At 37.6% G+C, this 14,892-nt stretch overlaps 1 protein-coding gene across 1 annotated transcript in view; it reads left to right on the plus strand.

Annotated features, from left to right (window-relative positions):
• Positions 1–737: 737 nt before the first annotated feature.
• lama2 (laminin, alpha 2) overlaps positions 738–14,892 on the plus strand; it is a 130,971-nt gene continuing 116,816 nt past the window's right edge. The window contains exon 1 of the mRNA XM_088403944.1: positions 738–798. Within this exon, the coding sequence (XP_088260070.1) occupies positions 738–798 (61 nt within the window). The remainder of the gene's footprint in view (positions 799–14,892) is intronic.

Raw genomic sequence — 14,892 nt, forward strand, 5'->3', positions numbered from 1 at the left:
AATCAGCATTTCGCGGGCCACAAAAAATGAGGAGGAGGGCCGCATCTGGCCCCCGTGCCTTAAGTTTGACACCTGTGTCTTAGACCAAATATTCCCATTATTATTTTTTTCCTAATTATATTAACATATTATATAGATAGATAGATAGATAGATAGATAGATAGATAGATAGATAGATAGATAGATAGATAGATAGATAGATAGATAGATAGATAGATAGATAGATAGATAGATAGATAGATAGATAGATAGATAGATGGATAGATAGATAGATAGATAATTATTATTATTATTATATTTATTTTAAATTCAAAAAGCACCGTAACATTGAATACAAATGCCAAATTGGATGGAAGAGTTGAATATACATAAGCAAAGCAGAAGTATCCTCTGAAAAACCAAAAGATTTCACTTTCAAACTAGTCACTTTGACCCACATCATAACAGGAGTTATAAAGTGTGTAATTTGCATGATAGTCTTTTCAGCGAGAATCGGTTTTGTTACCACTTGAGTCAGCGTGTGGTGAGTGGTGCGGGGCAGCAGGAGGAGCCCTAAAACAGCTGTCAAGTTGGACCAAAACCGCTTTCTTCACGGGACATTTCCACATGTTCCTCTCCCTTTCCCTGCAGACCAGAAGGGGTAGGAGGAGAGACAGAAAGAGGAGGAGTGCAAAGTTTGCCTCAACTTCTTGCTCACAGTGGCTTGCTCCAAAAGTCTCACATGCACCGGGACAAACATGACGCGGTTGGTGCTTCTCGCCGCGTTGCTATGGCATTGTAGCCACGCGCAGCAAAGAGGTGAGAGTCCGTCTATCGGTCGCTATTTAAGCGTCCATTAATGATTACGTCACGAAGCGCCAAACGGCTAGTTTTTCTAATTAGTTAAATATTAGAAATCTTCACGGAAAACACAATCATCTCTGTGCTTGTTTGTTTGTTTTTTTGTTTACAAACTCTATCTCATTGAGATAATTCAACTTTTTTTTTTTAAGATAAAACAATGTGCCTCCAATAACAAACATTTCTTCAGGCTAGCATGAAGTCACATAGTTAGCCACGTAGCATGTTTTACTAAAATGTGTTTAGTTTCTCTGTCAGAACTTTTTAATCAACGCGTGAAGATTAATTTTTTAGCATTTTTTTAAAAATAACACAATATGACAAAAAATGTGAAACACTTTATATCGATTATTCTGACGATTAATCCAATACAAGTTTATTTTGCGTGAAATTGTTTTGCAAAACCTTTTTCTCCCCCTTTTGAGTTAATTGCATTGTGTGCGATGTGCCAATTATTGTTATTTTGTATTGTTTAGCGATGAAAAATCAAACAATTAAGCAGTGTTACACAATAGATCCTGATGATACTGACATTTAGTCACTAGTCATCCGTTGTCTTCACAAATTAAAATCAACTGTCTTATTTTGATTAAATCCAACAGACAAACAAATTTTGCAAAAAACAAACAAAAAAAACTACGCAAATCACAATACCAACTGTCAAGAAGCTGAAATTTGAGGATTTGGATTATTCTAATTTAAACAATAGTTCTAAATGATTACTCAATTATTATAATAGTTTATCATTATTTAGTCGTTGGTTCATTGATTTTAAATGTCACTTTTAATGCTTTAATAACTTTATATGGTTTTTCCTCCTGATCAGTTGTTAGTTTGCTCTTATGTTGTTGTTGTTGTTGTTTTTTTTTCTTCTGTTGAATTTTCACATTTTACTTCCTCCCTCTTGTAGTAATCAGTAAGAATTTCTGTGTAGGATGAGCAGGAATTTTCTCACAAGCGTTCCAGTGTTTCTTGTTGTCTGTCTATTTAATTGATTTAATGATATCTAATCTCTCATTTCAATCTAATCTCTTTTGCCTTAATTTGACCGATAGGGTTGAGATTTTGTCTGCATAGACTTAATTCTATGGCTGATAGTCTACTTTATGCCCTGTCGATGTTCTAAGAATGACCAGAAATAATGCAGAAAAGTCTTGAATCCTCATTCGGATGACTCACTGATCAGTGACTCACCAGCCGTGAAAATAACTTTTGCAGATAGAAATATACGCGCGATAAAGCAACCATATTGCTTTCTTAGATGTTTTTTTTTTTTTTTGCCACTGTTTCAACCTTGGTTTAAAATAAATATGAATGACATATTAACAGTGGTGGAATTTCAAAATTGTGATTCTCTCTTAAAATAATGAGTTGAAGCAGCCTGTTGATCATGCTTGTGGTTTTATGATTGTTGTTCAAATTTAGTGCTATGTATTATGGTGCGGTGGTCTAAATTGTCATTGGGGCTGCGACTGAGGTCCGTAGAGAGTTGATGACGCAACCTATCGTGTTCAGGAATGACGTTTTTGAAATTACTCAAAGAAAATGGACAGACCTCTCCTGATGATCTCGAACTAAATCAAATCAATTTCCTTTGTATTATCCCGGTACAGATAAGCGAAAATGTGCTTTTGCTGTAATTTGGCGGGTAAAGATCAAATCGCCTCACAAAACCCTTGAGGCTGTGATTTTTAGGCAGAGGCGGAAAATGATGTGCTGTGAGAGAAGTAACACGGACAGCTTGAGCTGGGGCAACAGTCAGGGTCAAATAAAAATAAAAATATTAATTTCGTTGAATCAGACTTGAGGATCACAGCTCCAGGATTATTACAATGAAGATGGATTCTGACACCTCATACTTTCACCCGCCATTTTCATCTTAGCTACGCTAATACTAATTTTTAGAAGTTATCTTCAAAGCAATTACAGGTGTGTTTATCAGTTTATGGTAATGCAAAGTCAAGCAAGATGCGCTGAATGACTTGTAAGCTCCCTGGAGACATCACTGTGAAGGTGATGCGAATCCAGTCTTTTTTTTTTTTCCTTATCTCCATGCCATTAGAGAAATCAATATTTTCATGAGATGGATCCATCTCAATGTTATGTCTCTGAAACATGTTGATCCCAGCCTGCTTTGTTAATGTGAAAGTTGCCACGCTTAGTTGGATGGGTTTGATAGAAAGCTCTGTTGGGAAATCTGTCAAACTTTCACAACTTGGATAGACACATTTTCTGCGAGTAATTGATGTTTTCTTGAAAAATAAGAAAATGCGGAATCAGTGGTAGGACCCGTACGCTTTGAGATGGAAGATGTATTAAAAGTAATGTATGCATGAACAAAGTACTACGGCAGTTGAAAAATATCTGAGGAAATTGGTGCAAACTAAAAAAAACATCGTGAAAGCTCTGTAATTTGCAATGGATAGTGGTCACCATATTTATTTGTAATTATAGGAATCAGTAATTCTATCTGCTGAACATGTTCAAAGGATATTTTTCTTTTCCTCTTTTGGTACATTATTAGCCTGCTGGAAGTTTTTTGCAACTCACTGGACCTCCAAGATTAGTGAGCAAGATTCTACGTAGATGTTTGAAAAAATTACTAGCAGCTATTACAACTTCATTAGGTCATTTGTTTGAGACAGTTTGGGTTGGAGCCAAACTTAAACCAAACTTCATGCTTTCACGTATCACTTTTGACTGGGAAAAAACAAAACAAAAAAATCGTGACACTTTCATATGATGGAATAATTTTGCTGACAGGGATCATAATTAAGGGTTTGCAAGCGATACCAGGTATTGATATCAATCCACATCAATACCAGACATCAGTAGCGTGTCGACAGGGGTCATTATTAGGGATTGGCAATCAATACCAGGTATTGATATCGATCCACAACAATAGACATCAGTAGCGTGTCGATACTGGGCATCGGTATCAGTATCAGGCCAATATTGGGTATCGGTACCTGGATGATATCAGTCATCGTCATTGGAATGATACCAGGAATAAATATGAAGTTAAAGCCAGGTATCGGCCCAACGCCAATCAAAGGCAGTAGTGGTATCAGTAATTGATAACTGTATCTACTCAAGAATTGGTTACTCATATTGCCCTTATGATTTTGGGGATCGGACAATTCTATGAATGCTATACTGTACTATTTTAACTGTCAAAACATGTGCTGTGAAAAACAGTGGTTGGACTAAAACTGTTTCCCAAATATTATGAACGTAGCTGTCATAAAGTTGGAGAGATCTCAAAAGTTATCCCATCTGATTGGTAAATACAGAACTAAGTTTCACCCCCCAATAACCTCAGCAAAGAACGACGAAACGTGATCAACGACATTGTGCCAACGACACAGGTCATTTGATTGTTAACAGGTGTGGATTACGGTACTCTATCGAGTTCTAAATTTAAACGAGTGTTAAGTTGGAAAGACGCGGTGTCCTCCCTGTCAATACTGGGGATTAGCGAGCCGAGGTAAGACAAAAGTATCATATTTCCAAGACTATAACGCTCAATGTGACTTAAGCACGACCTTAAAAAGGGTTGAAGTTTAAAATCACAGCTCTCTGGATTAGATAAATTTCATAACATTGTTTTTTTCCCCTTTTTTGTATCATGATTATCACAATGAATGCCGGTTCTATTATATATGAATATATTTTCTAACGTATCATTGTTTGTGTGTATACTAGGGTCACGTGTTAATATTTGATTCGGCCGTTTCCCTTTGGGCCCATCAAAAACAGAACATCCTTCGCAGAACAAAATCTTGGCCCTTTTCATGTGCGTGCACAAACCCCTACGTAGCTGGTTTGTTGTCAGAGCTGCACTGATAATACTAAGGAGAAAATCAATAGTTAATTCTTCCAGGGACACAATAGCTGCTCTGCCCACCTCTACTTTGCTTTAGTCAGAGAGAGAAAGCGGGCATGAGTTGATGAATTAGTAAGTGTGTATGTGTGTGTATTGACAGAGGCGCCTGCATCCTTAGTGTTTACAAAAAGAACATATATACCTGTACAATCAGAGGGATGATTTTTTTGAGAATAATAACAGTTTCCGCTGAAGTCGGCACCGATTCTTTCATTCGGGCCGCATCTGAAACAAAGTCTCGTGGGGGTTCACGCTGCGCCACGGTGTGAATAGCAGAATCTCATCGGAGAGATTCAAAATCCAAAACAGAAAGCATACCAATTAAGAAAAAGAGGAATGTGGTACGTTTAGAACAAGAGCTACTGTAAGACAATTTAGCACTAAGTTGCTACATTTTGCTATTTATTTGCTCTTTCTTTAAAATAAAAAAAAAACGCAGGGCATTTATACACGGTGTGCGTGTGTGTGAGTGTACAAACAACAAAATTCTATTAAATTTACTGCAGAAACCCTGGAAAAAGTTCAAATTTTGCATGCCTTCACATACCCCTGTGGTACTCTCCATTTCAGAACCATTGTGACAGGTGATGCGACTTGATTAGTCATTTGTTTTTTAAATATATAAATAAAATATACTAGCTGTAATTACATGTCAATAATAATTATCCATACGCAATTTTTCATAAAGACATGAAAAACTTGTTCACCAGGGATTCTGTCGCTAACCAAAACAGAAGCACAGAAACTCCGGTGTGAAGCAACCAAGTTTCATAGACTCCGGCATGCAAATTCTTAAAAAAAACAAACAAAAAAAAAAAAGTAATGGCTGCAAGCTCTAGCCAATAATTATTATCTATAGACAATTTTTCACAAAGGCATGAATAACTTGTTCACCAGGGATTCTGTAGCTAACCAAAACAGAAGCACAGAAACTCCGGTGTGAAGCAACCAAGTTTCATAGACTCCGGCATGCAAATTCTTAAAAAAAAATAACCCCCCCAAAAAAAGTAATGACTGTAAGTACTAGCCAATAATTTTTATCTATATCCACACTTTTTCACATAGGCATAAATGACTTGCACGCCAGGGATTCTGTCGCTAACCAAAACAGAAGCACAAAATCTCCAGTGTGCAAAATATTTAAAAACAATGACTTCAGTTTAACTTGACAGAAGCTGAAATGTAGTTACCATGACTTTATATTGTTCCAAAAAAAAAAAAAAAAAGCGTCCAAATAAAGGCCTTGAGGTACTCGTTAGGGTTTGCGCACGGCTTCTGTTGCACTCACAGGAACGAAGCATCTTGTTGTCTTGTTCCTCTTCACCTGTTTGAATGTGGAGTGTGTGGGTTGCTCAGCCTATCGCCCTCTTCTCCCAAACACTTGAGGGCGATTTCAATACGAGCACCTTCGATGACTCTCGTTGGAGAGTCAGCTGAGTTTTTACTTGACTTGACTCATTGTTCACTCTAAATCCACATTGGCTGTGTATTTATCATATTGAGAGCTCATAGTAATATGCAAAATAAAATGGGAACATCTCTTTACATAACATACAACCTCTGAAGTCAAATGTCCTGGATTTTAACTGCTGCATTGGGGTTGGTGGAGAAGAGTGGAGAATACAAGATGGCAGGAGTGCAGGATGTGCTCATATTTTTTTTTTAATGCAAAAAAGGCACACGGACACACACACACAAAAAGGAATGTCGGCGAAATTGACCAGATATGGGCTGATACAAGATTCGAAAGGGACTAACATTGATATTTTGGAAAAGTACTTGAATCTGTGATTTTTTAGATTTTTCTTTATATATATATATATATATATATATATATATATATATATATATATATATATATATATATATATATATATATATATATATATATATATATATACAATTAATCTGAATGCAAACTAATATTATATAAAATAGGGGCCACAACTAACTAGTTGCAATCTGTTGATTAACCATTCAAGTGGATAATAAAGTTTTCTTTTTTACTTGTGCATATCAAAAAAATAAAAACATCATGTCAAACAGATGCAAACAATAATAGTTATAATTCTGTTACTGGTTTGGTCTGTAACATGTCAGAAAAAGAAGTCAGAAATGATGAATGATTTTCAAAATGAAAAGTCAACGTCTCCAAATGTTTTATTTTGATTCAACACAAAAGTAATAAATCTGCTTGTATGATCATAGAAATCAGAGAGCAAAAATGATTTGATCCTATATTAGTCATTAATATAAAATAATCTATGTGGTGTCCGATTGTTAGAACAGAACAGTCATCAATCCCTTGTGCCAAGAAGAGAGTGGAGGGAAATACATCTTCAAAGAGGCAGCCTGTTGACTCAACTTTGAAGCTTCAAATCATACCGTGGCCTGTTTAGAAAAGAGTCCTGAACAAAACCCTCCAATTTCACAAAGAATCTGACAAGTTTGATACGAACCGCTGGAATTGGAAAAAGTAAGAAGTAAGTTACTAGTTTAATAACTAGTAAGGAAAAAACGTGAAGTGAAACGCGAGAAAACGTTCGTAGGTAGGCTTGATTGTTTGACCTTGTGGCTTGCGGCACAGAAGGCCTGACACAAATTTGTGTCTGCTGACCCCCGGCCATACCAAGCCCGCAGCTGCAAAGAGTTTAAGCCCCCTCCTTTTTTCTATGTTGTTTCCCCTTCTCTGATATGTCTACATGCTTATATTTGGCCAAGGAGCTTCCTGGGGTAACACATGGTGTCAATAATGACCCCCCCCCCCCCCCACACACACACACACACACACACACACCGCCATCCCGACACGCTTTCCTCTCTTCGTCCTCTGACAATTTCACATCTTTGCTGTGCCTCTCTCTCCATTCGTTCCTGATCCCGGATCCTGATCCAGCATTTGCACACGCATTAACAAACCCGGATTGAGTATACGTTTATATTAAAATAAAAAAAAAAAGAAACATCAAACATGTTTCACTGATGGATTAGAGTACCATTTTCACTTCCACCCATCAGAAGCTTTCTGCACTTTTGTGTTGTACCATTTCATCATTTCAACCCATCTTCACTGCCCCCCCCCCCCCCCCCCCCCCATTCTACGACTCATCTCTTTCTCCTCCGCCTCAGCAGCCTCGCTTTCATCTTAGAGTTAGAATATGGCTCACAACCTCTGCAGCCATTGCCTGGATCTATGTTTGGCCTCACTTTGTTTGTCTCCCTGCCTGTTCGCTCTTACTTTGCGGAGGTGCTGCTGGTTGCTTTCACTTTAAAACCTTCGGATCCGCAGCGAGGACATGCAGGGCAAGCTGTCTTTTACAAAGAGGAAAAAAAAAACTGGCACAGGTAGTTCAAAGGAGGGTATAAAGTGAGACCCCAAGTTACCTTTTGTCGCCCCCCCACCTTTAGCTCATTAAAAATACGCAACGATCGAACGTAATGAATTTAATGTTTCATCGGTGTTTGAAATCGATCGCCGATGTAATCGGAATTCCTTTTAGCGGGTGCATTCTTTTTTCCAATTTTTTAAATTCTTTTGACTAATTGGCTTGTACTAAGTGAATCAATTACTGAATTTCAGTGTCCTTAGATAATTAACCACTAAATTAACAGATTACTAGATTATTTTAGAACCTAAATTGATGACTTTCATGCTATAATACTTAAATTAAGTACACAATCAGAGCTCCACGCATTATTTCTGTACAAAACAGCCTCCACGTGGACAAACAAAGACCTCAAGCCCATCAGGCTTCCCTGGGATGCTCACAGACTGTGATTCTCACAGTTACGCTTGAAAATTTTGTTGAAATTCTTCCCAGAAGAGTGGAAACCGTTAGTTTGAGTTCCACTTCCTGCAGGTGTAGGATGTCGTAATTTTTTTTCTCTGTTTTCTGATGGCTTGATTTTTTTGGGGGGGGAGCCGATTATAGACGACTAAAGCAAATTATTAATTGTAGAGGTATTTCCTGTCATGCAGTTTTCTAATCGTCAAAATATTATCAGTGAGTTTTCGAAAATACCCACTTTGGATTACGTTAACCCAAATGAGCATGTGTCAATATGAAATGTGGCTGGTTTGTGTCTGAAGTTTTGCATGGTTTCATTGCAGCTGGTTTTTGTGGCGGCTAGGATATGCTGGTTACTCTCCCACGCATATTTGTTCAACACATGGTCACAGCATGGTTTTCGTTGTACTGGTATCACAGGAAGAATTTCCCCGAAAAAGTCTTGGAAGGTTTGTTGTTGCATCTGTTGGTTGGTGCGTGCCCTGCTGTGATGATTTTATTTATTTATTTATTTTTTGGCCGCGACCTTAGATATCAAGTTGAACTCTAACCTCTCACACTCGTGATCTCTGACCTTATGAAAGTGCCCTCTTTTCGCTCGTGTTATTATAACCTTACCCTGCTGTGTGGTCCTAGTTTAAAAGCCTGAACTCTTCGAGAGAAAAATACAAACAAAAAAAACAAAGTCTGGCTAGATCGATGCGCTATATCAGTGGTTCAACCATTAAAAAATAATTAATATATAAAAATAAATAAATAAATCATTTTTTAATCCATAATTGGGTTATTTCTGCACTGATTTTAAAGTGTAAAAAATAATGACCCATATATTACTTTTGTCCATTTTTAATCAATAATTGGCTTGCTTTTGACACAAATGTTTATTCAATGTAAAAGTTGGGTTCAAAATAACCCAATTATGAGTTAAAAAGGGACTGACCCAATATTTGGGTCCATTTGACCCTAAAACTTTGTCTTATACAAAATCACCCAAAACGATACTTGATTGAGCCATAATTATCCTTTTTTTTACCCTAAAGTGGGTCAAAAATAACACACTGAAGATTCAAAATAGGACTGAGGCAAATTTTGGTCAGCTTGAACCAACTTCCTGGGTTTTATTGAAACAAAAAATGTCTTTAGTGGTTAGTTTGTCTTGTACAAATTGATCCATTTTGGGAATGGTTTGTTGAATTTGTCAATCAGTGACTCAAAGAATTTCTTAAATATGCCTTTACTGGCACATACAGTATGTATGTAGCACACACACACTTTACCTTAGCTTTGAGGTAGAAATGAACGCATGCACACATGAACACACACACACACACACACAACGAGACAGCAAAAAGAAAAGCCATTATTTTCTTGCTGAATGTTTGTGTGATTCCGCTGATAAAGCATCAGAGAGAATAAGAGTCTATCAGAATGGCCAGGTTGGTTATAGGGCATTTATACACTGTGTGCATGTGTGTGTGAGAGTATACACAAACTACTACGACCCAAAAAAAAAAAAAAAAGTGGAACTAAGGTGGCAGAAAAAAACCGTTCTGCATACATTTTGATTTTTCATTATTCCAGTGGCTTTTCTCACCGTTATTGTGTGTATGGATGAGATAGAGAAAAAGGGAGAGGTCTGTATTCAGAATTTCACATTTCCATTAGGTTTTTCTATTTCCATTATTGTGGTCCAAGGCGAACCCACAGAGAGGCTAATGCAGAGCAAATGTTCACGTTTGACAAAAGATGAAAAATGGGGGAAATGGGTGTGTGTGTGTGTGTTTGTGTGTGTACGCCTGCACGCAGGGATTTTGCAGTGGTGGAACAGTAATAGACTGTCTGCACCTGGGAATAAGGGTGGTGCTGGTTTGTGATTGTGCAAGGTTGTGAGTTAGTCCACAATGTCATTTTCCTGTTGAGGACACAATGAGTTTTCGGCCGAGTAGTAATGTGTCGTTTTGATAATTATTATCTGGATGGTTGACCTCAAGGAGAAAAACTCCTCGTCCAGCAGTGAACAAGAACTTCAAAGACTTCTATGGCGAGAAGACTAGCGAGAGCGCTCTAAGACAGGGTTTAATATCAGTGAGTTATTTGGATGTTTCACTTCTTGCTGACCTTGTTTGGATGTTCAGAGGACAGCCGACCTAAGCGTTCATGATGGTGGGTGGTCCGTCAGCACATTTCTTCTTCGAGAAACCCACTGCTCTGCAAGAGAAAATCAACACGCTCATTGTTTGTGGGGACGCGATGAATAAAGGTCTGTTGTTGGTTTATTTGAGCTTCTGTAGGTCGGGAGATGCTTCTTTTGTATTGGATGAGCTTGTTCTGTGTCAAACGTCAAAAGTCATGAAAAATTACTGGACTTTTGATGAAGGGAAAAACCAAATGAAACATCATTATCATTTTCACACAGACAAGACTATATTCTGTTGACTGATTAATAAGGATGTTCAATACCGTTTTTCGTGAAAAACTACCATCCATAGTGAGGCTTTTTGTGACCAAAAAAAAAAGTATGAAAATGTATAAGGATGAGAGCGTTATTGGACTTTGGAGCTCCTCGCGGACAAAGGCTTTTTTTTCCCAAAAAATAACCCTGAAAAAATAACAACAAAGAAATAGTCTTACATGTTTTTGCATAAAAGCGATCTTCTATGTAGGAAAGCTTTTATCGGGCAGGGCAAAGAAAATGACTGTAAAATAAGGCTTTTATTATTACCGTTACACAGTACAATAAATACATAATATAAAATAAATGTAAAATAAAATGAACATGTATAGTAAAGCTTTTTTTTTTCCAAAACAAGAACCCCATTTATAGTAAAGTTTTTAGTACCATATGTTCTTTTTTTTTTTAATGACCATTTATAGTAAGGCTTTTTTTTGCCAAAAAAAAGACAATTTATAGTAAGGTTTTTCTTTTTTGCAAAAAAAATCCAAACAAACAAAAAATTACAATTTATACTAGGCCTTTTCTTTTTGCACAAAAAACCACCATGTACATTCAATAAGCATTTTTTTCTTCCATTCATTCATTTGCTACACCTCATGCATGGCACCTGAACTACAAGAAAAATGCAGAATAAATAATAGTAAAACAATAATAACAATAACAAAAATAAACCAAGTAAAAGTGACACAAAAAAAATCACGTTTTTGGGGAAAATAATAAACAAATTTACAATAACCAACAATCAGGCTTTCTCAGCTCCATATTTTCTACATATGATCAACCAGCTACACAAACTATTCAACAAAGATGCTGTACACAAACCAACAAAACAGCAGACATTAATAATCAAACAACAGATCTTAAAATCTGGGACTTATCTTGGTTTGCGGATGCCTTAGCGAGATAGCTGAGCAAATCACATTTGACCCTCTGGGAAATATCTTGGGGGTCTACGCTGAGCTTCAAATTAAGTTCTGCACACACGAGTATTAAAACAGTACTGCTGTGACCTTAATGTCAGCATCATACGTGTAAGATAACTTTTTGTCGTTGCGGTTGAGCGCGTTGTTAACTTCTGGCAAACTGACCCAAGCTGAGCAGGGAAACCGTCATTAACCTCACTGAACATCTTCCCACAGTGGTTTCCATTAGAAATACACGATCTCGGCCAAAGATGAATGCGGCTTTGATTGGAAATATATATCGGGGCCTTGCCTAAGCTAATGAAAAGAATGTCATGGGGAATGTGCGTGGTAATCATAGCTGAAGGCACTTCAAGAAAATATTATTGTGTTCGCTGGTCAGTGTTTTTTGTCTCAAATTGTGTGTACAATGCAAACATTTCATCACTATTTCACAACAGACATGTCTCTGCTGTGTGTCATCATCACCTCTCCACACCAAATGCAAAAAAAAACAAACAAAAAAAACCCTTATATTTTCTGCTTATCTTTACTACTACACTACTTTTTGTGCTGCTGGGCACGTCTCCATGTGTAAAGCACTTCTCAGACACCTTTTAGGATTGAGGCTGTTTTTGAAGGACTTGAACGTACAAACTGTGTTGTAATCGGGGATTGGGATTTCATTACTTGGCCAATAGTGTGTGTGTGTGCTCTCTGTTTTTATTACATGGTAGGGACCGAATACTAGGTTTCACTGTCTTTGTGGAGACCTTTTGGAGCATTTCGGTGGACTCCAAAAGTTCAGACCTTTTTCAAGGTTTAAAGTGCAGGCTGAAATAGGATTTTGGTTGAGGTTAGAATAGGGCTGAGGCAATCTGTTGTGATGGTTAAGATTTGGGATAGGGGCTAGGAAACGCATTGTCAAGTAAATGTCCCCACTACGATAGGAAAAAGAAACATGTGTGTCTGTTTGTGTGCGTGATCTGTGCTGAGGCAGCAGGTATTTACTCCATGTCCGGTTCCCTGTCTAAGCTTGTGATGCATGCAGGAATCAGTGTTTTACTAATGAGCAGAATCGGAGTCCGTATTCTGTTCTATCTCTTTCATTTTGTTCAGAATAGATTCACAACAGGGATTTAGGAAGTCCTCTCATCTTCTTTGTTCTCATTTATTTCTGACATATAGTAGAAGTACACTGCTTCTTAACCTTTACTCAGTGACATACCTCTTGTGAAATGTTTTGATTTCAAACACACACTCCCACCCTAACCAGCTCAAATCATTTTTTTGGATGGAAGGAAAATAAGTAAAATGAAATAATTCAAACTTTGGAACTACTTTTGTACTTGTCTGGCTCAGGCAACCTAGAGCATTTAATGAACGAAAAACAGGAAAGAGGACAAGCACATTTTACTCACGAGGAGCGCAGACAGAGTTGTGAATCCTTACAGCTCTCCTATCGATCTAGTTACACCTGCCTGTGATTTGGTCATTACGTCATCTCGTCTGTGATTCTTTACAACTGCAGGAGATTAGCTAATACTACAACCAGCACTCACCAGATTGGCTGGTGAATTAATCTGTTATAAATAGTTCCTGGTGGTGAATTTATTGCATATTTTACTGTGAAAGAAAATGTAGTTTCATTTGGAAAATTTAGTCAATCATTTTCTCAATTCTATCAACTAAACTGCATCTCAAATTAGGCATCCCATTTCTCAGCTATTGCACTTTTTTTTTTTTTTGCTTCATTCACCTGTAGTTTTTCTCCTGACCCTCCATCTCTGCATTTTCTTTTCCCTCTCTGTTGCCCATAGGGGCTCATTCATAACCTGTCCCCATTACCCACCATGCTATTAGGTTTTGCTAACAGTGATATCCATTGGGCGAAAATCAATGTCTATCCAGGGAGCAGTTTGTCCGTAGTGCCACTGTAATGAATGTTATGTGTTACATGTGCACAGAAACACACTTTCTTTCACACATGAGTTCACCCTGCACCAAATGGACACACGTGAACAAAGATGTGTAACAGATATTTTCTTGTAACTTCAGTTGGTATTGTCTTGTTTTCGTCTTAAATTGCAGGAAATTGTCAGTACATTCAAAAAAACTGCACCCTCTACAGCAAAAATACAAAGACGACTCTACCACATTAACAGTGTAATAAATTGCAAAGTGTCAAACACACATCTCTGCTGCGGTCAATAGCTTGAACATTTTCCCTGCCCGGGCAGTGAGCGCATGCTTTAGACCAGCTATTAGCAGAGGTGGAGTCATCAGCAATGCCCAAAATCAGTGAGTCAGCATCCTGCAGTTCAGCTCTATCTTGATCAATAGCTATCCTCTAATACGTGAGAGCCCAGCATTAAAAGCATTGAAAATCAACATCACTTCAAGAGATTGTTGGAATGGTCTTAACTTAAATAATGGTAATCTCATTCGGGATAAGGAGAGTGCCGTCCCTGTTACAGCTACGTTTTGTAGTTAGTAGCTATTTTGTGGTTTAAAATTTTGGTGGGTGTACCAGTCAGGACAACTCACTGGGTTTGTTAGCGTTAGCATTGGCTGAACAATCTTTTGATCAAACATGGGTAAATTAATACTAAGCCACGACACTCACAAACACACCTAAGGGCGATTTGGAGTTGCCAATAAACCCACCATGCATGTTTACAGTAATGTGGGAGTACCCGGAGAAAACCCACGCAGGCACGGAGAGAACATGCAAACTCCACACAGTAAGGCCGTAGCGAGCTGGAATTTAATTTGGGACCTCAAAACTGAGAGGCAGACGTGTTGACCACTCTTCCGCCGTACCAATCATGGATTAACTTAATTATCATATTTGGGGACTAGTTAGTAGCTACTTATAGGAAACATTTTTTTTAAAAGGCATCCACATTTAACATGGGATACTTGTAGTTACACAGAAATGCTTTTATTTTTTCCTTTTTTTTACTGAAATTATGTTGGGTAGTATGTTTTTTTATTTTGTACTTTTGTAAGAAGAAATTA

This window comes from Hippichthys cyanospilos, chromosome 20, assembly GCF_059441005.1.
Source record: "Hippichthys cyanospilos isolate Australia breed blue-spotted pipefish chromosome 20, RoL_Hcya_1.0, whole genome shotgun sequence".
In the NCBI taxonomy this organism is placed as follows: domain Eukaryota; kingdom Metazoa; phylum Chordata; class Actinopteri; order Syngnathiformes; family Syngnathidae; genus Hippichthys; species Hippichthys cyanospilos.